This window comes from Cimex lectularius, unplaced genomic scaffold (genome assembly GCF_000648675.2).
Source record: "Cimex lectularius strain Harlan isolate CLEC.00 unplaced genomic scaffold, Clec_2.1 scaffold348, whole genome shotgun sequence".
NCBI lineage: Eukaryota > Metazoa > Arthropoda > Insecta > Hemiptera > Cimicidae > Cimex > Cimex lectularius.
In genome coordinates, this window is record NW_019394215.1 from 231,308 (window position 1) to 258,826 (window position 27,519).

General features: G+C 32.7%; 1 protein-coding gene across 1 annotated transcript in view; it reads right to left on the reverse strand.

Moving 5' to 3' along the window:
- The window catches only part of LOC106670365 (lachesin-like), a 163,918-nt gene that overhangs the window by 24,828 nt on the left and 111,571 nt on the right, over positions 1-27,519 (reverse strand). The window contains exon 6 of the mRNA XM_024230223.1: positions 14,402-14,551. Coding sequence (XP_024085991.1) covers positions 14,402-14,551 — 150 coding nt within the window. The remainder of the gene's footprint in view (positions 1-14,401; positions 14,552-27,519) is intronic.

Here is a 27,519-nt window from a genome sequence, read left to right on the forward strand (position 1 = left end):
GCAGTTAAAAGTGGTTTTTCCGTCACAAAATTGCTAGTTTTAGTTTAATATTATTATTGTTATATTATTACATAGGAATCGGGCAAAGTAGATATAAACTGTAACCCGAATTTACGTGATTCTTTTTAAATCTCTTACTATTCTATTATATGTATTATTGCAAAAAATAATTTTTTTATGACACTATGATGGTGTTTTACTCAGCACATAACTTTCTGTGAATTATCCGATCATCAGGCATTTTCATTTCATTATGTGCATTGACATAGTTTTACGTGTTATTTGTTGTTACAAAATATAAAGATGTATGCCATTTCAACGTGTTCCTTAATTTGAAAACAAACTGTTAACAAATAGCTGGTATAGTTTTAGGAGTTGGTTCCAATTTATTATCTCCGATTGGCCTGTCGCCAGACGCGTGTCGTCCAAAATATTGGCCATCTGTTGCCCATTTGTGATGTATGTCTCAGAGCGGAATTTTATTCCACTATTTCATCTACCAAATTTACTGACTAAGATCTCTCTCACTCTCTCTCCCTCTCTCTCTCTCTCTCTCTCTCTCTCTCTCTCTCTCTCTCTCTCTCTCTCTCTCTGAAAATGACGTTTAGATAAAAATCCCTGTCGATATATCGTGTTCTTGCGGATCAGCCATTCATGTTCGGACTCAGATAGTTTAATGTTATGCATTCTGTAATAAATTAATGACATGTTACACCATTTTAATAAAAAGTGTTTAACAAACGTGCTTTCTTATTTCTTTACAGTTCAATTTATTATGTTTGAGAAAAACAATACTTAATAATTTATACTGTATGTTTGTAAACGTTAAGGTCGATAATTTTGAGATTCCTGTTGAATAGAGGTAAAGCATAATTGAATGAGAATAAAAGTTCTTTTTCCCTATTTCTCATTTCTTCTTTTCTATTTTTCAAGTAGTATTTCACACAATAGTACTTTTTTTGTTTTGGAATGTTTTTTCCAATTACAGAATGTTTTGTTGAGAGGGTAGGCACTCGTTCTTTTGTTTCATTGGATGTATGGATGTATATCATCTTTATTGTATTACTTCTACGTCAATTTCAGAAGGTGTTATATTCTTGTAAGCACAAGTGATTGGGTGACCTTTCCCAATTTTTCATTCCAATTTTGTTATCAAATTTAAAATTTTCGTGTAGATTTTATTAACTTCGAAATCTGAAAACCAAAAAAATGTATAAACATTTTGGTGGGACAAACACTGTCGCCCAAAAAAAAAAAATGGGAATTTTAATAACGAGAAAACACACAAGTTGAAACTTTTTTGTCGAAAAAACAGAACAGAAATTGTTTATTTTTGTTAATTTTATTACAACTTGCATGTTCAACGAGAATCGAGCTAAATAATTTACTTAGCAAAAAATTTGATAATGATTGACTTCAAAATTAATTTATTATTATTTTAATTGGAAAACATAAACATTTAAAGGCCGAGTGTTTAGGACGTCCTACTCTTATTGCGAGCAGTCTCGGGTTCGAATCCCGCATAGCCCATAGGTTTTAAATGTGAATAATCTAGAGAAAGTAATATAATGCAGTTTGATATCGAACGGTTATTTAGAAGTTCAGCTCTCCTGTACGACAGTACTTACTTTACTTTTTGCCTTACATTAATTTTTTTAAATTTCAAGTGCTTGTTCTGCTAAAGTATTATTTTATATCTCCAATCGTTTAGTTCTTGTGATTTTTGTAAGTCAGTCTTAGTTTAGTGTATTTTAATGTTTTGTATTTCCGCAACGTTGGCACGTTTCAGTACTTATGTAGTGTTCATTGTAAAACCAACGTTCGATAGATTAGGTTCTTTTCAAGTTTCTCCGAGCTTTTTTTTAAATCATGAAAAGTTGTAAGGAAAACAAGAAAAAAAGAAACCAAATGCGTGTGCCGTTAAATTAAGTATTGGGTTATTTTTGAAATAAATGAGAGAAACTTAAATTATCATTTCCGACAAATTATTATGTTATTCAAGATGATATAAAGTTTTTTTATCATAATAAAACTTTAAAAGAATTGCAGAATTGGTGGTTACGTACTTTTTTAATATGTATAAATTTGATTGTTTTCATTGAATTAAAGAAAATTCAAATTCGGCAAAACAAATTGTCTATATTTTTATAATAATTTTTCACGTTTATTCTTGGTTATTTTGTAGTTTATAGGAATAATTTTTCCCCCATTAACTTGGCAGTATCATTTTCAATGGAAAACAATACGAATGGTAACTATTCTCGGGCTTTTGCTTTAATCTCGTTTGTGTCTAGGTTTATGGGATTCAATGACGTCATTATATTGTTCAAACTCTTCCCAACGTCTACATTATTTATTCAAGGGGGGGATGTTTCGCTGCAGCTTGAAATATCGGATGTCAACTTTTAAAGATTTCTAAAGTTTTCATGTTGTTGGACTGTAACGAATCAGTGCTTCTTCAAAAACTGGAATATCCTCAGGTGCTGAGTTTAACGGTTTCCTCGTTTCACTTTCAAGATCATGTTAAATGCGATGTAACTTTGTACACTTTGTTAAAACTTGTTTGATACGTAGACAATGATCAAATACTTCCGTTATCTTAGAAAATACCACGATTTTAAAAAGCTTTCATTTTTCCGTTAACATTATGTCACCATATTTGTAAAAATATTAATGGCAAAATTAATTGAATAAAATTGCTCTAGGCTAATTATTATATATATATATATATATGTAAAAGATGTTCGTCGAACCTCTTTTAAATTTATATTTATATTTTACCGCGCATCTATAGCGCATGCCCGTGCTAGGCTGGAATAGCAGACAATAGGAGAAGGTTAAGATGGTTAGAAGGTTTTAAGAAGTGGTGTTTTTGATAGACTTGATAATAAAATATAAAGTGAAATAAAATCTTGTAAATGTCGTTTCTTTGATTACAGAGAAACTCAGTCTAGTTTTTGTTTCACCCCAGAGCCAAACTAAAAACGCATTATAAAACGACATTTTCGTACAGCTATTCTTGAAATAAAAATGGAAAAATTACGATTTGAATTTGTAGTAAAAGCGATGGATGATCCAAAAACAAATTCAATTTGTATAACCTCAATTGCTACAGCCGATAAACATGCTTTCATCATCCCAGATCAATTCCAACATGTAAAACTACATGAAGCTATTATAAAAACTCAAGCTTATCAGAGAGTAAAGACTACATTACAAAAGAGGCATGATAAAAGACAGGTTTGGATTTTAATGTCAGAGGAAATAAAAAATGCGTACATGGATGAAGACGGGAATATGCAGTTTAAAGGATATCTGCTAGAAGAAATTACACCACCAATGCAGCAGGCCCAAACCGCTGGAATTTCAGAACAGGCATTAACGAGAATTCTAGAAAATTTTACTGGTAAGAATATTCCGGGACATCATAATCTTAAAAAATTATCTGAAAAATTTGTACTCGAAAAATTCACTACAAAAAATTCAAATGTAACCCAATGGATTACTACTTTTGAAAGCGAGTGTCAGCGTCTGGAAATAAAAGAAGATATCGAAAAAATTGAAATCCTTAGATTATTTCTGGATGAATCTTGTCTTGACTGGTACAGCTCCATGCTCATTAAACATACAATACAATCAGAATGGTCAATATGGAAATATGATTTTGGTGAAACTTACGTTATCAAAGGTTGGACGAAAATCAGGTACGCTATGTCATTTAAATATATACAGGGCTCATTACTCCAATACGCTTTAAAAAAAGAAAGACTTTTATTAGAGATAAATAAATCAATAGATAAGACCACTCTGATTGATCTCATTGCAACAGGTCTGCCAAATTTTATTTCTGATAAAATTGATAGAGATAGTTTGAAAGAAACTAATGATTTATTTAAAAACATAAGAGGATTGGAACATTTATTAAATAAAAAGAATTCTGAAAATAAGATTGTTAAAAGCTTTGAAAATAAAGTTAAAGAAAAAATTGAAAAAAAGAAACCATGTAGAATTTGTGAAAATGAAAATAGAGGCATTCGTTACCACCCTGAATCTTTATGTTGGTTTGAAAAAAAAAGTAATGTTAGGCCAAAGGTAGATCAAATAAAAAACATTAATAATTCTGAATTAGAGGTAGACTTTAATGAAATGGATCCAAAAAACTAGTAGTTCCGCCATTAATCAAAATTAAATTATTGCTAAATGATAAGGTAGAAATTTTGGGAATTTATGATTCAGGTTCGAATGTTTCTTTGATAAATTCAAAATTATTATACTTAAAAAAATAAACCAATTAGAACAATAAAACAAAATATAAGGTTGAAGACGATTAATGGCGTGAAACAAACAATAGGAATGGTAACTCTAACAATTAAGATTCTTGATATTGAAAAAAATATTAATGTTTTGGTTGTAGAGGAAGAAAATTTTGATTATGATTTTTTGGTTGGACTGGATTGCATAAAAGAATTTCATCTGATTCAGAATGAGAAATTGGAAATAACACAGAAAATTTACAAAAGCACAACAGAAGACACTAAAGAAATAATTCCTGGCTTTTCAGGTAAGAACGAAGAAAAACAAAATTTACGAAATATTAATAAAGATATTGATATTAATGATGAATACACAATAAACTTTAATGAGCACCTAGAAATAGAAAAGTTTGATATTTCAATAAAGCATCTAAACTGTGACCAACAATCCGAAATAGAAGAATTAATGCATAAGTATAAATCACTTTTCGCTAAGGATAAATATGATATAGGCACAGTAAAAGATTATGAGGCACATATTGATCTAATAGTAGAGAGATATTGTAGTAAAAGACCATATAGATGTACCATTGAAGATAAAAAAGAAATAGAACAACAAGTATCGAAATTATTAGAAAAAAATCTAATAGAAGAGTCTTATAGCCCTTTTGCTGCTCCAGTAACACTGGCGTATAAAAAAGAAGAAGGAAAACGATCGAGATTATGTATAGATTTTCGCGATTTAAATAAAATTGTGGTGCCTCAATCTCAACCTTTTCCACTGATAGAAGATTTAATGATAAAAACTAGAAATTGTACTTTTTTTTCAACGCTGGATATAAACTCTGCATTTTGGTCAGTCCCCTTGAAAATTGAGGACAGACAAAAAACAGCATTTGTTACGCAAGAAGGGCACTTTCAGTGGACCTGTTTACCTTTTGGATTAAAAACTTCTCCGGCAATATTTCAGAGAATTTTAAGCAGTATTATAAGGAAACATAAACTTTCAGATTTCGCAGTAAATTACATAGATGACATCCTTATTTTTTCAAAGACGTTTTCAGAGCACATTAGGCATTTAACACTATTATTGGAAGCCATTTTAAAGGAAGGTTTTCGATTAAAATTTTCAAAGTGTAACTTTGCACGAAATTCAGTGAAATATTTAGGCCATATAATACAAAATAATACAATTAGGCCATTAAAAGATAATTTAATTGCTATTAAAGATTTTCCGATTCCGAGAACACAAAAAAATGTCAGACAATTTTTGGGAAAAATAAATTTCTATGGAAAATATGTGCCAAATATATCAAATATATTAGATCCTTTACATAATTTATTGAGAAAAAGACAAACATTTATATGGTCACAAAAATGTCAAGAATCCTTTGAGATGATAAAAAAAGTATTATGTGAAAAACCTATTTTAACAATCTTTGATCCAGATCTACCGATACATATTTACACAGATGCAAGTATACAAGGCATAGGAGCAGTCATGAAACAACCACAACAAAATGGAGAAGAAAAACCATGCGCCTACTTTTCAAGGAAATTGAATGAGACCCAAAAAAGGAGAAAAGCCATCTATTTAGAATGTCTGGCAATAAAGGAAGCAGTCAAATATTGGCAACATTGGCTTATAGGGAAAAAATTTACAGTTTTCTGTGACCATAAACCCCTCGAAACAATGAAGATAAAAGCCAGAACAGATGAAGATCTAGGTGACCTAACTTATTATTTGTCTCAGTTTGATTTCGATGTAATATACTCTCCAGGAAAGTACAATTTAGAAGCAGATTGTTTAAGTCGGAACCCAGTATTAGAACCACAGCAAGGCCAAGATGAAAGTTTAAAAATTGTAAATCTAATAAAATTAGAAGATATACAAAGGGATCAAGAAAAAAATGAAGATGTACAAAATAATAAAAATAAACTAAAACTGGAAGGAAAAATATATTATAGAGAGATGGGAAAAAAGAAAAAAATTATTCTGTCAGAGGAATTTAGTAAAACATTTTTAAAAAATATTCATGGTCGTTACTGTCATATAGGAATACAACAAATGATTAATAAAGTCAGACCATTTTATACCGCGAAAAACTTAACGAACAATATCAAAGAAATCTGTGAAAACTGTGAAACCTGCATAAAAAATAAATCAAGAGGGAAATATAAATTTGGATTGATGTCTCACTTAGGTCCTGCTACTTATCCTTTTGAAATAATATCTATAGATACCATCGGCGGACTTGGCGGCTCACGCTCTACAAAAACATATTTACACCTTCTGGTCGATCACTTCACTAGATATGCCTACATTTCGACCTCAAAAACACAAAGTTCAGATGATTTTAAAAAATTAGTGCAGAGAGTGATGCAAAACAATAAAATCGGCATGATTCTGTCTGATCAATATCCAGGCATAAATTCAAGAGACTTTAAAAACTTTTTAGATGAAGAGAATATACCCATTATTTTTACTGCAGTAAATGCACCATTTTCAAATGGTCTTAATGAAAGACTAAACCAAACTCTAATAAACAAGATTAGGTATAAAATTAATGAAGAAAAGGAAAAGCGAGCCTGGACAACTATAGCACATGAATGTACCAAAAGATATAATGAAACAGAGCACACAGTTACTGGTTTTTCCCCTAAGTATTTATTAGAAGGAAAAAATGTTAATATATTACCGGATGAATTGAAACAAGAAACAACACATAATGATTTAATTCAAGATAGGAAACTCGCCCTAGAAAACACCATAAAATCACACAACTATAATANTATAATACTTCAGCCCAATTTGAACTATTGTGTATATTAAAAAAGCGATTTGTCAGCGGCCACAATTTTCTCCGGCCTCCAATTGTCTGTTCATTCGTGAGGTTACGTGGTAATGTTTGGATGGCATGCTGTCTGTCGAGCTTTCCAAGGGCTGTGTCGAAATTTTTCCGACCATGGCAATTTGGAAATGGACGACAGTTTTTTACGAAATGCCGTTGTCTGAAACTGCCCCCTATCATACTAATATGCTTAATATCATTTGATCTTTGTAGAAAAGAAACATTTTCGTAATTAGCAAATCTAAATATTTTTGTGTTTAAACGTTTCGTAGCATATTAGTTGATTTTACAAATAAGAAGTTTGGCTAAAACGAAATGAATTTACTGTTTGGCCAATTCCGATTTTATTTTGCCCACCCCACCATTTCAGCAGTCTACGTCATCAATTTTTTTTTAAATAGGTATGTAATTGGAAAAAAGGAAAAATGTAAAATACTTAATTCCTGTCGTACAGAAAGGCTAAACTTCCAACTACCCGTTGGGTGATGCGGACAATTGGATAAACCGCTTAGCATTAAATTTTTCAGATCATTATCAAATTAAAGCCATTGGTATTGCCTGGATTCGAATCCAGTACTGCTTGTGTGGCTAACACGAGTCGGACGTCAGTCTAAAGTTCGCCATACCTACAGTTAATCGAATTGAGGGACGATGGTATACTTAATAATCTACCCGATGTCCTCTAACACTATACATTCGTGCTGATAAAAACGATAAAACACGATACATGTTAATCACAACAGAACACTATTATCATAATATCAGATCACGAGATCCATCACGAACAAAATTAATCCAATTGAGAATCGGTAGGTACGAATCAAACATTTTGTTTCCGTATCCTTATTGTTTTGGTTTGGCCCACTATAGACACATTATTGCTATTGGCCAAAGACCAAAACAATTAAGATAGATAAAGCAAATTGATCGAAAACGTTCAAAGAAAAGATTTTGTTAATGAAACAATAAAAAATAGTATTGTATGGTGATTAGTGAACATTAGTCGATGATTATTCAGAAATCTTGAGATGCGATCTTGTGTGATGTAGGTTTCAGAAAAACATTTTCTTTATCGTGCCAACGTTTCGATCTTTATTGAGATCATCTTCAGGGCCTGGGATTGACAAACATTGTTTAAATTTAACAAATACTAATAAATAATTCGTTTGTCTGTATTTGATAGATTTGTTGTAGTATTATTAGTAATAGTGGATGGTGTTAGTGTTCTTAAACAAAAATGTCTTTCTATACCGACTTCCTTCCCCACCCCTTCAAAATCTAACGTATATAAACATAAAACAGCAATATCTCACTGGCACTCTGAACACGACACGCAAGAATGGCAGAAGTACTTAGAAAACAAACACTTTGAGTGAATACAAATACTTTGAATATAAAAAAATGTTTTCTTGCATTGTATAAGTTCACTTTTTCCCACATCCGACATTTATTGGGTTGTCCGGAAAATAATGCAGGATTTTGGGTTTNTATTTTGATTAAAGAACATTGCTTTAAAGTAACTAGTTTCTTTTTTTTTGTTTAATACCAAAATCCTGCATTATTTTCCGGACAACCCGATATTTGTTAAATTTAAACAATGTTTGTAAATCCCAGGCCCTGAAGATAATCTAATTTAAGATCAAAACGTTGGCACGATAAAGAAAATGTTTTTCTGAAACCTACATCACACCAGACCGCATCCATGATTTATGAATAATCAAAAAATAGTACATAAAAATATCTGTTTGTTTTAATTATCCGTTTAAAAAGGGTAGGAATGAAGTATGATAAACTGCTACTACTATTAACACCTATTACATATTTTATTTTTCAAAGTTAAATTTTAAAGGAAAATGTTTACAATAACGTGTACGCTTTATTTTCGCTTTAATTGTTTGCAAACAAGACACAAATCGTCCTTATTTCCTTCTTGCTAATATTGAGATTGAAAGAAAGGACAATATTTTTCAATTCCAAAGTCAAATAAAAAAAATTATACACTCTGGCCTTATATTAGCAAACATCATCATTAAAAAATCCTCTGAAAATGGTAACGAACACATTGAGATATATTGGAAGTTGACATGATTAAAACATTATTTAACAAAAAAGCACGTGCAACATGGTGGTGTGTAATTATAGTTATCTAACATTGAACTAACGTTGGTTGAACATTTCTGCCATCAAAATTAAGCAATACCTTTTAGTTAAGCAAACAAACATTGCTTAGCTGGGCGTTTAAAAGTCACGATTGTCATTAGTTTACCTCCAACAAAATTGGAACTCAAATTATTTACTAAAAAAATAATAAAATTAAAAACTGGGCAGTACTATGATTACAAAATAACAATACATGTGAAATTTTAAATTATTAAGATAATATACTGAAATATAACGTGAATATAACCGCAAGCAGACAAATTTTAATGAGACTGCCTTGTGATAATGAACGGCGCATTAGGCCAACAGTTCGGGAGGGCTTCCAGACCATGCGGGTTTAGTATTTTTTTAAATATGCATACTCTAGCAAAATGTTCATAAAAAAACAAACTCCAACTTATTTTTAACATTTCACCACAAATTACTCATTCGGTTTTCGTAGTTTGCCATACATTGGGAACTATCAGATAAAGTAAGTAAAATTCTTCTTAAATGGGAAGGTTTACTGGAATCGGAACGTACTAATCCTAAAATGCGTGTTCACTTAGAAACATTATCTCAATATACAGGGTGTCCCAGTTCCTTCTGACGAAACTCAGGGAATCGATTCTACTCTTCGTTTGGAGCAAAAAATGCCCAGGATAAAATTTTCGGAAAGTTCTCTATTTTGAAGAAATTCATCAATTTAAGTTTTTTCAACTTTTAACTACCTCACCACATAAAAACGCATACAACTTCAGAAATCTTGAGATGCGATCTTGTGTGATGTAGGTTTCAGAAAAACATTTTCTTTATCGTGCCAACGTTTCGATCTTTATTGAGATCATCTTCAGGGCNATAAAATTTTCGGAAAGTTCTCTATTTTGAAGAAATTCATCAATTTAAGTTTTTTCAACTTTTAACTACCTCACCACATAAAAACGCATACAACTTCCAAAATGTTGAGATTACCACAAATCCAATTACACCATTTGAAAGAACGCTAAATTTGCTTAACATACTTCTATTTGCGATAATCTGAATGATATAAAATGTTAGCCAATATCAGTTCGAACATGTCAAAATTACAAAATTTAAAATTTTCGTCATGAATGCACGTTCTACTGAGGTTACAAAAAAATATCTACAACTTGTCAAATTTCACAAAAACGTTTGCATCTAATATGCTTTACGTTGATAAATCCAGGTTTTTACATAACGTTCTAGTACAGTTGAAAAATAACAATTGAATGTTCGAAAACGTGAGCAAAGGTAAATTTTGAAAGGGGGGGTTGAAATAAATCAATTAGAACTCGCTTTGTAAGATAATATTAATATTAATTAATATTATTATCTTTCAGTAACACACTCTACATGATACATTCTGTGATGATTATTGTTTAAACTTCGATCCCATCCAGCATTTTTCATTCAACCTGTCAAACAAGTGTCATTTTTATTTTACAAAGCGAGTTCTAATTGATTTATTTCTACCTCCCCCCCTTTCAAATTTACCTTAGCTCACGTTTTCGAACATTCAATTGTTATTTTTCAACTATACTAGGACGTTATTTAAAAACTTGGATATATCAACGTAAAGCATATTAAATGAAAAAGTTTTTGTGAAATTTGACAAGTTGTAGGTACTGGGAGACCCTGTATAAAGACAAGGATGACAACTTGTCAAAAAGCGGGATTTACAAACTAACTTAGAATGATTGCGGTATTAAATATATAAGGCAAAGCGGCAGAGAAATTAAAACGAGTGTTCAAGAACACCTGCCTAAATCGAACAAATTTTCTAAATTTAAAGACCGATTAAATGAAACAAAACACTATTTCAATTTAAATTTAAATGAAACAATGTTATACAGTTTCAACAAAGGGAGGCAACAAGATTGGTTTTAGAAATTTGAAATAAAAAAATTTAAAAATTAAGCATGGAGGTAAATGAATAAATAATATCGCATATTTGGATAAATCCCTATTTTTAACATTACTTAGGACATACAAATTAATCACAAATTTAAACTTCTTTTCTTAGTTTTATTACATACATAATACATAATTACATATACATTTCGTTGTGTTGTAATTCATATTTTTCGCACGTTCAAAAATGAGCGGTATTAAAACCATTTCGCGTTGGCGGTTGATTGGCTGGTCACTATTACAACTCGTGTCCAGAGACGTGTGTGTAACTCCTTTAACCTGATGATGATCGTTCATTAATGATTGAAATCAGGGTAGTTACTAACAATAATTCTGTGAGTGAGGTGTGACTCTTATTTCTTATTATTAATTATTGCTCAAAATCACTAATGTTATAATTATTATACAATGACGTATTTAATTACCATTAGGTGGTTCTAATAATTACATACATAAATTATGAGGAATTTAAAACTTTTAAATGTAATATCAAGATCCAGAATAATAAATTGAGTTAAGCAAAAAAATGGAAAACCTCAGAACACCCATTTTATTACCCTCTCTCACTCACTCTCTCTCGCTCTCTCTCCCTCTCTCGCTCTCTCTCTTTCCCTCTCTATCTATCTCTCTCTCTTTCTCACTCTCTCTCTCTCTCTCTCTCTCTCTCTCTCTCTCTCTCTCTCCTTTTCTCCGCTTCAACTTTATCAACATTCTCTTGTTTTTCCTTAAAATGTATTTCCCATTTTCCACTTCACCCTCTCCCACTCACTCTTTCTCTCTTTCTTTTTCTACTTCACCGTTATCTGCGCATCTATCTTTCTATTTTATTATCGATAAATTTTTTTAAAAATATTTTTTCTTTTTTCTGTTATCTTTCTCCTTTTTTGTTCCCCTCATTCACTCACACTCTTACTTTCTCATTTTCCCTTTTCTTCTCCTCTATCTCACCCACTCTTTCTATTTTTCTTTCATTCTCACGTCTACCTGCATTTCTGACATTATATATTACTATTTATATAAATGTAGGCGAGTTTAAATAAATTTATTGCTGCATAGGTCAGAGGCGGTCGGACACGATGAAAAAACAAAGCGACGGAGGCGATATCGTGTTCCCGGTGCGGCAGACGTGTTGAAATGACATCTCACATAGCAGTATTCGATAATGTCGGTGACTACTTTGTTCTTGTCTTACCGCATTAAATAGTTATTTAATCATTATACTATCAATAAGGGTTTATTGCAATTGTCTAAGTGTTGCATTATGGCAGATATTTCTGGCGATGATCGAAGGAAGGCGAGCCTTATAATAATTAGCGGCCTAGTTAGGATTTACCTTTAATAATATGAAAATACCCACTAAAGTTGGTCAGAAATTTTTTTGTGAATTATATGTTTTTCTAAATTTAATTAAATAATAAATCGGTATGGAACCCGATAAAGTTGGCCGGGAAGAGACCGACGGTTCCGCTTTCTTTCGTCTTCCCAATATGGCGTCGGGTATCTGACATATATCTCTGTATTTACTTTTTTCTTTCTTTTTATATTTCTCTCTTTCCATTCTTCTGCACTATGTTCAATATTTCAACTCGGAGAGTTGCCTTATTTTGTTATAATTTAGAGCTAAATTAGAGTATAAATCTATAATTTAAGGAGTGAATTTTTTTTAGATCTATAAATTGAGATGTGTTTTATTCAAAAGCAGAACCAGCTAAAATTTATTACACATTTTCAAATAAACAATTATTTTATGCTCTCCCATGTTTTGGCTTTCTCTTTTATTGTCATGCCTCTTCGCAAACCACAAACACTGTCTATTTGTCCATACTGAAATGGCAATATCGTTATGTATATAAAACGTGTTTCCGCTGAAACATACTCCCTTGATTCGAATTCATACCCTACCGCCGATCGTAAATCGATTTTATTATTAATTACATACTAAAACAAAGATTAATCTTGGAATAATTAAATTCGAATCAGACCGTTTACCGACGGTCGGAATATCGTGCCAAGTGTTTAGTTCCGGACGAGTGCAGTTGACGTGCAACAGTGAAGGCTTAATAAATTACCGAAGCAACTGGGGCAAACCGGTCTTCAGGTTTAATTAAAGGACGCCAACAAATTTCTCATCAAAGGTTTACAAAAATAAAACCCACACGTTCGAAGTATTAACAATAAAATCTAGCTGCAAGGCAATCACTCTGGGAGAATTGCGGTTAATTTTTTTTTTAAATATGATTTTTAAGAAGACCTACAGGGGCGTCGGTTTAGGCGTGGTTGACACGGCGCTCATCACTGTAAGGTGAAGGTCCCGGGTTCGAATCCAGCGGCCCTGTATTCGTTTTTTTTCTTTCTATTTTTTTTCAAAAATACCAGCACCCCGAGGATTGATATAACCTCTGCTGTTGCAAACCCTCGTTAAAAAAAATAAATAAATAAATAAAAACAAAACCTACATTTTATTTATTATATATTATAATTTTGTGATTTGGTTTTTTATAGATAAAAATATTTTTAAAAACTCGTTATTTTGGTAGATGAAGAACAATTTATTCTAAGTTTGGTTGTGTGCTTATAATTTAATGTTGAGATATGAGTAAATGAGTAGAAAAGAGGACAAAGCAATTTGTTTTATGAATTAATGATTGTTAGCCAGTTGTGGAATTAAATCGTCCCATAGACACCAAGTAGTTATTAACAATTTATTTCAAGGCATTTGAAGTAGACGGTAATTGTAGCATAACGGGAGCGGAGAGGCGAAATCCGGAGAATAATCGGTTCCAATTACCGGTCTAACCGTACCCGTCCCTCCACTTCTCAAGCCAATATGAACTTTATAATAGACCCACAAACAAACTTCTCACCGGCTTAAGTTTCCAGAAGTTTATAAATCGACGCGTAAATAATAGGTAACCGTGTATATGTGGTCCGGAAGCCGGGTTAACCGGTAATGAACCGAGGCGAAAAGTTTTCTCAAATCCCAAAGGAAAATTAACATAATCGAGTAGGTCTCTCTTGATAGTGTGTCATGTTCATCTGGCTGTTACTGATTTCGCGTTGCGCATTTGCTTTATAACTCCTTACTGTCGTATTTACATTATAAATTTAACTTTTTTCAAATCTATTTAAAAAAAAAAAATTATTGCGTTTATCAACATTGCTTTAATACACTAACGAAAAGTAACGTTGAGATAAAAAAGTTGAAAATGTATAAATGGTACTTACGATAGAGTTTTATGGTTCCATCAGTATCGCCCAGCGAATTTTTCGATACACACTTGAACGATCCATAGTCCGACGGCCCGACAGAGTGGATGGTAAGCTTCATGTGGACTTTGTAAGCACTCTCTAAAAGCACTGGTTCGTATTTCGCCCCTGAAACATTTAAAAAGTTGTTTATGTTAATGGCTGTTTGTCTAGTGCGGAAATTACAAAGCGATTGAAGCTTAACTTTCAAGTTGTTTTACATTCAAGTAAGGCAATAATCGCATTAAAACGATAATGGAGTTAGCGAAAGAACGTTATTAGCAAAATATCAACAAATTAGGGATCTTACTAATTTAGTAAAACAATTTTTGTCAAGTACCCTCTTGCGCATACTTAAAAATAAATACTGCAAATAATATGATTCCTCATTAAGAATATGGACAACAAGAATGCAGTACACAATAAACGTTGAAAAAATAAATTACAATAAAAGTATATGCTCAATGTAACATTGTTGCGGTAGAAACTCAAATTATTTTAATAATAACTGATTTTAAAGAATAATTTAAAATCACGTTTTGAACTTTCAGCTTGCAATATATTTAAACGGGCTTTTAAGATTTATTTATTTTGCAGTGGTACATTTTATAAACTAATGTAGGATTGTGTGTTGTTGTTTCACACTGCTATTGCATAGTCATAAAATAGCAATTACATACACAATTTTATTTATAGATGTGTAACCTTTATTTCGCTCCACTCTTTCTCTTCCTCTTTCTGACTCATTTTCGCTTTCACTCTCCCTCTTTCACATTCCCTCTCTCTCACTAACTTCTTATCTTTTTTTCCTAAAAAGCAATTTCTGTAATTTTCTCACTTTATACCTTTTCTTCTGGCTTCTTGACAGAGAGTGAGAGAGGGAAAAAAGGATCTTTGTATTAATTTATATANTCTCTCTCTCTCTCTCTCTCTCTCTCTCTCTCTCTCTCTCTCTCTCTCTCTCTCGCTCTGTTATTCTCTGTTTCTGGATCTGTTAATCTGTTATTTTATTATCGATTTCGAGATTATATATAGAAACTCTTTCTCGGCTCGTTTTCCGTCAAGCCAACACGTTTTAATTTTTTGATTTTGGCTTTTTTTCAAAAATTGTACTGTTTCTCGGAAAAATACTGTTCGCTAAGACGTCACGTAAGGCTAGCTATATCTCGAAGAACCCAGTCTACCCATTGTTCATAAGTAAGCATTTTTCTCCAAAAAAGAATGATTCCATTCTTTTTGAATTCTGAAATGAAGAACGGACGAATGCGAGGTCGTTAAATTGATTGAGTTAGTTAGGATACCTATTTACGATGTAGCGCAAATTAATTAGTAAACTAATTTTTGGTATTTTTAATTAGTAAAGTAATTTTTGTGATGCAAGATGGTTTAACATCCAACTGTGCCAGCTGTCCAGAAGGAAAAGTCTAACAACTTCACAATTTTTTTAAAATTATTCTATAGTAAAATTTCTTAGGCTACCGTGATTCGAACCTCAGATTATTAGCTTTACAAATCTAAGTCGGACGGTTTATACGGAACAGAATTGTTTAAAAACAACTAATCACCTTAAAACAAAGTTTCCTTTCTTAACAACTTTATACTACAAAATTTTTAAAGATATCATATTTTTATCATTGCCTGTCTTTCTTAATGACCTGTACTAAGGTGGGTCGCTACAATTTCCTTTCCAAATTGATATGGTTATAAAATTAAAACTTAGGTATTACATTTTTGCAAAAAGAAATGAATAAAAGGAAACTCATGGAACCAGGTCACCGATAGGGTCAGGGAACCAGTTGAAAACTGTAATCGGAACGTACTAATCCTAAATAAGTTTGCATAATCCGTAGGCGGGAAGTTTAAATCGAATATAAAAAGTTTTCCAGGCCAATTTCAACATACACAGAGTAAAATGCTAATATATTTAAATTGATTCGTTGGAGTGAAAATATCGAGGAGACGCAAGGAAAAAAATTGGCAATCCGACTGAAACAGAAACATTTCTCTAGCCCCTGGGGCCCCATAAACCGTAAGAACGTTTTTAGAAACACTCCCACTCTCCTCCAAACAGAGAAAGAGAGAGCGAGTGAGATGGCATCCCGTATTGTTCAGCAAATCATAATAAAATATTTATTCGCATTGCACGGAACCAATGTCTCATATCGGTTTCCGTTTAGGAAGTAGGAACGCGTTGCCTTTTCGTTGCCAACTCTTCCATCAATATCGAGCACAAATTAGGTTTATATCACACTTTTAAATTCATGGCCACTTTACAAGTACAAGTGATAAATTCGAAAAGTACATTCTGTACAGGTCTTTTGCGTGATGTCTCCATTTTACTTCTTTTCTTAGATTACAATTTCACTAGACGAAAGCAAACATGTTATTTAATATAAACCATAATATAAATCCCAGTCGTGACACTGATATTTTTATCTCAACTAAAAGCCTTAATTAATTGAAAGATATTAATTGGTCAAGCGGACCACGAAAACTAGTGAATTTAATAAGTTAAAATGAAATATACCTTCACTAAAGCTCTCCGTGGCCATTTAATTTGTCGCCGAGAATCAAATAGATTACACGACATTTAAAAAATGACAAAAAGGAGGGAAAATTCAAAAAGTGGGGTTGAGATGGGAGGTTAGTGTCCGAGTGGATCGAGGTCACGATAGCTCAAGTGGCAGAGCAGCGGCGTATCTAGCCGAAGATCGTGGGTTCGAATCCCGCTCGAGTCACTGACTTTTTTATCTCAACTAAAAACTTTAATTAATTGAAAGATATTAATTGGTCAAATGGACTACCAAAACTAGTGAATTTAATATAAACGTTGAGTGGAAAAGTTTTGTAACAACTACAATAACAAATTCGTATATTTGCGGCAAGGCCGCTAAAAAGAAGAGTGTCCTGAACTCAGACCTAACCAGTGCGATCAGCCAGACGATTATCAAAAGAAAATGGCAATGTCTTTCAGTCTAGAAGATTTACATATCACTAGCTCATCATCCTAACTCATGTCGTACGTAGTTCACACAACGGTTGTACTTCGAGACAAAGTCAATGTAAGTGTCCGTATGCAAAGAAAGCTAGCTCTATTGTGGCCAGTGTTACTGAAAGAGATCATTCCTTGGCTCTATATAGAGCACATGTAGGTATGCCACTCAGCATGAGAACGGTTATTGAACACAGCAACGATCCGTTGCTCCAATCGTCAACGATAGAAAATCGAGTATCGTATTCAATTAAATTAACTGTACACGTAATGAGTCCCATTATTTGCTATTTTGAGAAAAATATGAGTTTTTGTGTTTTATGGTATTTATCACCACAGATAGTGTGGAGGACCTATGGTAGACTGTTTAATCGACCCTCAATTTGATTAATTGCTGAGCTGATTGGTGTGGGACCAACGTTCGATTCGTATTTACCATGCTTGCGGATCTGAGTTCAATTCACCGCACACCCTTAGTATTTTAATTTAAAATAATTTTTAAAAAAAGTATTGTTAAACTGCTTGGCCGTCCGTTCGCGCCGCACGGTATTTTGACGTTAAGACACCCTGTAGAACTAGAATTACTTTAATTAATTTGGCAACTTATTTTAAAGGTGATGAAGCAATAATGAGTATCCGCTCGAATACCACGTGAATATTATTGGAGCTAAACTGACCAAGTTATTCCAATCACAGAATTCACAATAACACCGGGGTTGCCGCAACGGTTCCAACCCTTTAAGGAAAAGGTCCCGAGTTCAAATCCAGCGGCCCTGCATTCGGGCCCGACATACATACAAATAAAAACACCGTCTCCCTGGGGGTTGATATGTACCTTTCTGTTGAGAACCCACGTAACAGTACCAATCAGGCTGGGGGGGGGGGCTATTTGGGGCATTAACAACCTCGTTACCAAGTCTTAATAAAAATAATTATTATATGCGTTGTGGTTAGTGACCGTTAATCGATAATTATTCAGAAATCGTGAGATGCGGTCTGGTGTGATGTAGGTTTCAGAAAAACATTTTCTTTATCGTGCCACGATAAAGAAAATGTTTTTCTGAAACCTACATCACACCAGACCGCATCTCACAATTTCTGAATAATAATTGTTATATTTTTAAAGTCGTATATTCTGTTAAACCAATGGCAATGTATAAAATTGTTTATAAAAACTTTGAGGACAATTAAAAATATTGACATCCTTCATTCAAAAATGACTAATGACCATACTAACCAAACTGACGTTTGTTATTATTTTATTATTAATTATTTATTGGCTGTTCAATTATGCATGTGATAGTTTCATGTACATTCAAATACATTTTGTTATTGAAATGATTAACTACTACTCTAGTCTCATACAATTAATTGAAACCTTTAGTGGTCTTTTCGCCGTTAAACCTGGTTTATAATGTTTAACTCATGAATCATTTTTCATGAAGATCCAATTTTGGATAGAAAAGGAAATGTACCCATCAGACCTGTTTCTATTACGCTCTAACAAGAGCCAAGTGGGAGTCTGGCCCTAATTCCATTTCGAAGATAAGGTTTTGCACGGAGCTTTCCCTTTGGTTTGCCGTGAGGTTCCGATCCAAATATCTCCAGCCGCCCTCCCGAACGAATCAGGACTAGCGTTTCTTAAACTTTTTGCACAACTTACTATAAAAAATACACTGATGATATAATTGGAAAACAATTTATGGTAAATCTTGTTAAAAACGTGCTGCTAATGTGGTGTTTTAACAACGGTTATTTGTGAGTCAAGTAAATATCGTCGACCGATCGTTAAAACATATTTGAAATACGGTAACAACGAATTGATTCCCATGTTCGACCCTGTACTAAATTACTAACTAATAATAAAATGGAAATCAAACAAGACGTGACGATCCCATATAAGCCAAATATGCATCAAACAGAAATTTCCATACTTAGCGGTTATTACAACTGATTTCCATTTAATTTGACCGAAGCTTATTACACGATTTCCAGGTCACCGGCTTGGGAATTATAGAACAGAAACATGTTTTATTCACAACTTAGCATAAAACCGGGATGTTACTGGATTGACTCATCTGCCCATCAACGTTTCAATATTTATTTCTGACTCAAGTTGTGAGATTTTGAGAACATAAGTAAATAGACAAATACTAACGGATGTAACTAATTGAAACATCCATAAACTTTCACATTACATATTTTTTATGCTGTACGTGTATTGATACATTGTAGGAATTAGTACTGTGATTTCACCTTGTCACATCACAGGTCGAAATCGAGACATGATGATAGCATGGGGTGTATTCAGCCAATAAGAGAATCGGAGTGTCAGAATTAAAACGGATATCAATAGTACACATAACGTATAACAACGGACCCGGGACGAATTTCTGCGAAACTCCTACGACAGCTCTATTCAAAGGAGAGAAAGAGGATTCAATAGAAAAACGAATGTATCTATCTGCGAAATAGGATTGGAGGATTAAAAAGCGTTAAAGAGAAGGACCTCACCAAATAAACCGTGATGCCAGACTCAATGGAAAGCCTGGCTTAAATTATTAGTTTCCAAACTGAATCACTTACACAATTATCTTTTCGTTACAATATAAACTCTTTTATATAATTAATTATATGCCGATCGTGAGTTGCGGTGTGGTGTGACGTTTTGATCTTTGTGTGTGGTGTTTGGTGACCGTTAGCTAATGATTGTTTGGAGATTGTGAGTTGCGGTCTGGTGTGACGTAGGTTTTAGAAACTGGACTCTCAACACGACACAGAAGAATGACACATCTACAAGTAAAACAAACACTTTGAGCCCTGAATATGATCTCAATAAAGATCGAAACGTCGGCATGATAAAGAAAATGTTTTTCTAAAACCTACGTCACACCAGACCGCAACTCACGATCTCCAAATAATCATTAATTAATGATCACTAAACACCACACATTTCTTTTAAGTACTATTGTTACCCCCAGGGTCGATGAAGTGGATGTTTGAATTCAAACATAAAAGTACCAAAAATTAATGGAAGAATGAGAAAGACCCGTCCGGTAAATGGTATCATGTGCTGGTACACTTATGGATTTAGGACACATAATATACGCTAGATGCAGTATTCGACCTAGAACTAAATACTCAAAACTCATGGAAATGTACACCCGTAAGTTCCAGGCTGAAGTCCAAGCTATTGAGAGATTACGTAGTCCAAACTGACCAATCATGTTAGATAGCCAAGGAGCCATCAGACCACTAAACTCAATATCATTAGTTCAAAAATGGTGCCGAATTGCAAAACTAAATTTAAAAAATGAAGTATGCAAAATAACGTTACACTCTGCTGGGTCCAAGGAAATGTAGGATTATAGACCGAGAAAGCCTTCTGTAGCATGATGGTTCACACTATCAATGAGTATTTTAGACAAAAAGGAAGGATGATAATAAGGAAAAACTAGCACTTACCGGTTTGCTATATGTACAGAACTGGCATGAAATTGTTTTCAAAAGCCGCAGTATATTAAGCACCCCGGATATTACTTTTCCATCTTACATGTACTATTAATTTTTAAATTGACTGGATTTCCAATTGGAATTTTTGTTGTCTTATGTTTTTAACTTGTTTCTCTTCTTTTTTTACAGTACAATCATAATACAAAACAATGAAAAAGGTGTTTTTCTACAATAAAAAACTGTATTCCTGGCCGCTCCTCACTACTTAAACAAATTAAAACATAATCTATGTAGGGTTCCAATCTTCGTTGGGGTCATTAGAGGAGGGTCATCAAAAATTCTAAATGCTGAGTTCACCGAGCTTTCAGCAATTTATACTGCCATCATCAGGGCCTAATTGACTACAAATTCAAATAAATACAAAATAAAATACAATTAACAATTAATGTAATAAAATGGTATACGTACTTTCCCAAGGGTGAAGAAACAATTAATATGAAAAACTATTGTACTAGTGTTTGGGGTTGAGGCTATGGAGCATAAGTCCAGCCTAATATATTTTAACGGTGAAACAGACCTCTAAAAGAAAATTATAAGTAATTACTTCACTTAATATTTATATTTGACATTGAAATTAATAAATTATAGTCAAGTCAAAAATACCTTGCTAAAAAAACCCATATAACTAAAGGTCCAACTTCTTCTATGTGATCATTTGAATATTTACAAAAATCGATTTTTTTATTTATTTAAACTAAATTACAGTTATTTACAGAACTATGTACAATGAAATAACCAAGCATTTAGTCTTTTTGTCACTCGTCTAATGACCTCTACGAACATTGGATACAGATTATCCTACCTACACCGATTATCTGCAGGTCGGTCAACGAACATCATAAAAACATAATGTTCGTTCATTTTTTAAAGTGTGTAAATGTCGTAAAAAGTCTTCGTTAAATATATATGTCGAAACATCCTCTTATTTCGTAATTCACTCGAGTTGCTACGAAGACGTTTTCAAAATTGTACTGTATTACTACGACTTCACTTTATGATGATGGGTTAGGCATAATTTTTAATTCAATTAAATAAGGTTTTTTTAAGTTGAGATAAAAAAGTCAGTGACCGAGCGGGATTCGAACTCACGACCTTCGGCTTGATACGCCGCTACTCTACCACTTGAGCTTTCGTGACTTCGATCCCCTCGGGCACTAACTTCCCATCTCAACCCCACCATTTGAATTTTCCCTCCTTTTTGCCATTTTTCAAATTTCGTGTAATCTGATTGGATTCTCGGAGACAAATGAAATGGCCACGGAGAGCTTTAATGAAGTAAACTTCATTTTAATTAATTAAATTCACTATTTTTCGTGGTCTGCTTGACCAATTAACAACATTCAATTAAATAAGGTTTTTTTAAGTTGAGATAAAAAAGTCAGTGTCACGAGCAGGATTCGAACCCACGACCTTCGGCTTGATACGCCACTTCTTTCCCACTTGAGCTATCGGGACTTCGATCCACTCGGACACCAACCACCCATCTCAAACTACCTTTCGAATTTTCCCTCCTTTTTGCCATTTTTCACATGTCGTGTAATCGGATTGGATTGTCGGAGGCAAATGAAATGGCCACGGAGAGCTTTAGTGAAGTATACATCATTTCAATTCACTATTTTTCGTGGTCCGTTGGACCAATTAATAACATTCAATTAAATAAGGTTTTTTTAAGTTGAGATAAAAAAATCAGTGTCACGAGCAGGATTCGAACCCACGACCTTCGGCTTGATATGCCGCTACTCTACCACTTGAGCTAACGTGACTCAATTTAAAAAAACCTTATTTAATTGAATGTTATTGATTGGTCAAGCGGGCCACGAAAAATAGTGAATAATTTTTAATGTTTCATAATTTAAAAATGGATTTTTGGCCATTATCTATTTTAATTTATATGTTTTTGCGAGTTCTTATGTTCGTTTCATAAGGTTTTATCCTTATTCCTGTATATTAAATGTAACCGTTATTTAAGAAAATATACCACTAATTAATTACAATTATTGTAGTACGGCAAACTTTGTTTGAAATGGTAATCTGATGAAAGCATATAATAATTGGTTTGCATGGTTTCTCAAAGTTACAATGAGGGAAAGTTAACATCCAATTACAATTTGCAAAACATCGCACATTAATTAAAACGTAAGTATTAATTTTGACAAGAAAGTCGTTTTCAAACAAGTGAGTTTCTCCAGTGAATAAAGACTAATTGTTATAAAATTGTAATGTAATTGTTTTTCAATGCGTTTCAGCGTAGATTTTCATCGAGGACTGTTTCAAATATCTCTCATTCGTTGTTATTTCACAAAAGTATTGTTGATTATTGTTACGTCGTTGTGTGTATGGGTATTTCGAGAGCATCAAAAGATGGCGTTATTTCCACTGTTTATACAATAAACGACTAAATATTTTTTCAAAAATTGAACAGTCCACATTGTACGCAATATCAGTAGAAATAAATTATTTTGGGACGTTTTACGTTTTATAAATTACGTTATTTATCACATTTATATATCTCACTTTTTCATTTAACTATTCGATATTTTCCTTATTTTTTAATAAAAACGTGATAAAAATTGTCCAATTGCACGATTTGGCTCTTGGATCATCTTAAATTTAATAGTTCCTCTACGGCTGCATAGAGCCTCCAATATTTATACTTTCATGAATTCAATTATCCGGGTGGAATATTAACTAGAGGTGATTTCGTGGGAAACCGGCAAATCAGATTTGTTTGACGAGCACTTGCACGCAACAATGATGCAATTATAACATCATGGGCATATGTTCTACCATTGCTTTATAAACAGTTATTATAATATCAATATATTCTTCATTATTAATGAAATGATATCTACCGAGGATTTTATCAAATAGTGTATTGAAAAATATGTGTTTTTTATGTTAATGTAATGTTGTTTATAGTTTTATTTTACGACGTAAACGTTTTAACTACCTTTCTTACGATGAGAGAAATGATCGTAGACTGTTAAAAATTAAATATAAACATAACTCTACGTTTTTATTCACTTTAATTATTTTCTTATAAACTGTTTCCAATTAAAATAATTTATTTTATAGATTGTTATACATTTTTCATAAGCTCAAACTGAATATAGATTCGAATTTAGATTTTTGGAAACTTTGGTTCAGGAAGTAAGAACAGTATAGTTTCTAGTTAGATTTAAAGCGCTGTGGAATTTATCATCTTTATCCATTTTGGAAAGCTCCCAACAATTTTCGAGTTTCGAAAGACTGAAATTGATTATAGTTTGTTTTCCGTAGATTAGACAAAACTGGAGCACTATTAGTTAAAATTGTTCAAATTTACAGTCCACAGCAAACTTAGTGGACTTTTAGTAACATGGTTAGTAAGGTTTTATTTTTAATAATAATAATAATAATAATAATAATAATAATAAGTGTTTTATTGTAGCCACATAGTAAAAAAACAATGTTTACAACGTCAAAGTTACATTTTGTTTGTTCTAATAAGTTCATGTTTTATTTATACATTTTTTAATTGTATTTATCCATTTTTTAAATTTATTCACACATTTTTTAATTTTATTTATACATTTAAAAAACAGATAAATCTATGTATAAGTAGAACTTGTTTACGTTTTGTTGCTCTTCTTTTGTTGTTGTTTGGCTAGGGGTGCCTCCTGAATTGTAATGCCACCTAAACTAGCGGTGGTTTAATCAACATTAAGACGGCCTTGGATAGGCTTATGAGAGAGTAGAGGAGTGGAAAAAAAAAAGAGAGGACAGTGTGCTTCGGCCTGGCCGGATCAAAGAAAATTATCAATTCCTTGATCAACGAAGGCGATCGCGGACCCACTCAACTTCAGAAAAGGTGCTCCACATTCCTAGAAGCGGGGATTTTCAATCGCCTCGAAAAGAAGCATATCTGGACACTGGTTCCCAGGAAAGTTTAGTTTTTAAGGAATGTTTATTTAGATTTTATGATAATTTAGGTTCATTTAGTGTGTAAGTTTGTTAAAATGTTACCCGTAGAGAACTAAGATTAATCTATGTTTAATATTTTAGTTTCCATTGGAATAAATGTGTTTTTTTTCCTTATGTAAATATTGTGTTCTTTTTTTTGTTAATTTTACTGTTATTGAATTTTCTTTGTTTTATTTTTTTTTCTTTACGGTTCGCTGTTTCCGTGTATATAAACAGCGTGGAGCCCATTTTTTTTTTAAATTTAATATTAAGTTCATTATTCTTAATTCATTAAGTAACTCCGCCCGTCTCCACGGAGCGAAGCCGGCTAATTCTCGGCGTAAGATTGTTGAAAAGATTTAATTTTGGTTGGGAAGCATTCAATATTGTTTTGAAAAAAGATCAATTCGATTTTAAATACATGTTATTATCTTGGTTTGTAAAAAGTTCCATTTCATTCGGAAAACGATGAACGTGATTTGGTGAAACATCAATTCCATATGGATATTTTTACTTTAGTTAACTTCACTACACTAAACAGCTCCCCATGGCCACTTTATAAGTCGCTGAGAATCCAATCCTATTTTATGATTAATTATTTATTGATTGTTCAATTATGCAGGTAATAGTTTAATGTACATTCAAATACATTTTGTTATTGTAATGATTAACTACTCTAGTCTCATACAATTAATTGAAACATTTCTTGGTCGTTTTCGCCGAAACATTTCGACTCCCACTCGTGACAATGACTTTTTTATCTCAACCAAGACCTTACATAGAAAGAACATTAATTGAAGGAAGTAAAAGAATTATTACTTCACTAAACAGCTCCCCGTGGCCACTTCATTAGTCGCTGAGAATCCAATCCTCATTACACCACATTTGAAAATGGCAAAAAGAGGGAAAATTCGAATGGTTGAAGGTTTAGATGGAGAGTTAGTGTCCGGGAGGATCGAAGTCACTATAGCTCAAGTGGTAGAGCAGCGGCGTATTTAGCCGAAAGTCGTGGGTTCGAATCCCGCTCGTGACACTGACTTGTTTTAACTCAATCAAGACCTTAAATAGAAAGAATAATTTGTTTTATATGATAATAGAATAGGCTTTTAAATATTGATGAGAATTTTGACTTTTCTATAGTGCGGGTGCTTCATTTTTAAATCAATTTTTAATTTCAATATTTATTTTTCGAGTTGCTCATGAAAAAAGAACAATGAATGTAGAATAAACATTCATTTTAAAATCGACAATCAGCTAATCGTTTGGGAATCGTGAGACATTTGAGGCCTCTAATTGATTAATGTGTGTATAATGTCAATTCGTCTTCCTAAATTGACCGACGCGTCAACGTTTCGCTGAATCCGCGAAAAGCCTTTCAGCCGATTATAAAGGGACTGGTCTACTATTAAGGAGGTTCCTAATTCGTCTCCAACAATCGGCCTTATCCCATTAATAACGAGCGAGTCAAAGGCGATGGGAATCTCAGGAAATCCTTATCTTTCAAAGGTATCAAAGCGTGTTATTACAGCCATTAACGCCTGGCGTTAAAAGCATTACGCTGTATTATGAATTGATTTCGAATTTTACGATTCGATTGGCGAAGAATCATTCAATAACATGCTGGATCGCTGCCAAATAATCGCCCAACCCGCTGTGGTTTGTATTCGCCTTTATTGCCCTTGCTCTGAAATGTTTATGAAGTGATTAGGAATTTCGATCGGTGCTCAGACTAAATTTCGACTTATTCATTTAATAAAATCTCTCACAGATCGCACATAAAATCGACCCAAACAAAAAAAGCAATTTTTTAAACCTGATATCGTCAAGTGCTCTTTTCACTTATATAGTAGAGTCGTAATTTTGCACTTACTGTCTATTGTGATCAATTATGGATCTATACTCAGAAAACAAAATAGCTTCAGTTTTACTGTTATTTCGCCCAATTTCCACACGTTGAAGTATTTAAAACACTTTTCCACATATAGCGTCAGTTCTTTAGATATCGAAACAATATGGTAAGTCTAAAAACGATTTTAATTACGGTATTTAATCTCCTTTAAAAAATTGTATAGAAAAGCACAGTTCAACAACACCATTTTAATTCTCTCTAAGAATTACTGAAGTTCTAGTAATAATATAAAATTTTCTGTCTGAAAAAAAGTGTGATAATAATTGATGGAGTGAGCGCATCAATTCAATAGTAGAAAAGCCAATAAAACGATTGTCTAACATTCCTTACACTCTAACATAATCTTTCCTTCTTTTTTTTATTTTTTTTTTATTTACTTTTTTACGCGAGTATTTTAAATGCGGAGTTATATGTACCCTCGGGGTGCCTGCCAGTGTTTTTGAAAACCTTACCGGGCTTGCAGTTATGAGTGCCGTGTCACCGACACCCAATTGGAATGATTGATTTCAAAAAACAAAAAAGTTAAAAATGGGCTGCATTGTTTAATATTTCATCTCTGTTCATTACCCTTCAACAATATTGTCTCAACAAAACCATCATTAAAGTAGTTTTATTCGTTTTTTTCAGGGGTATCCGACAGCTAGGTCTTTTATTCATACTATTAATTATTTTAAATGAAGTATGTTTTAACGATTATTCGGAGATCCTGAGATGCGGTCTGGTGTGACGTACTAGAAAAAC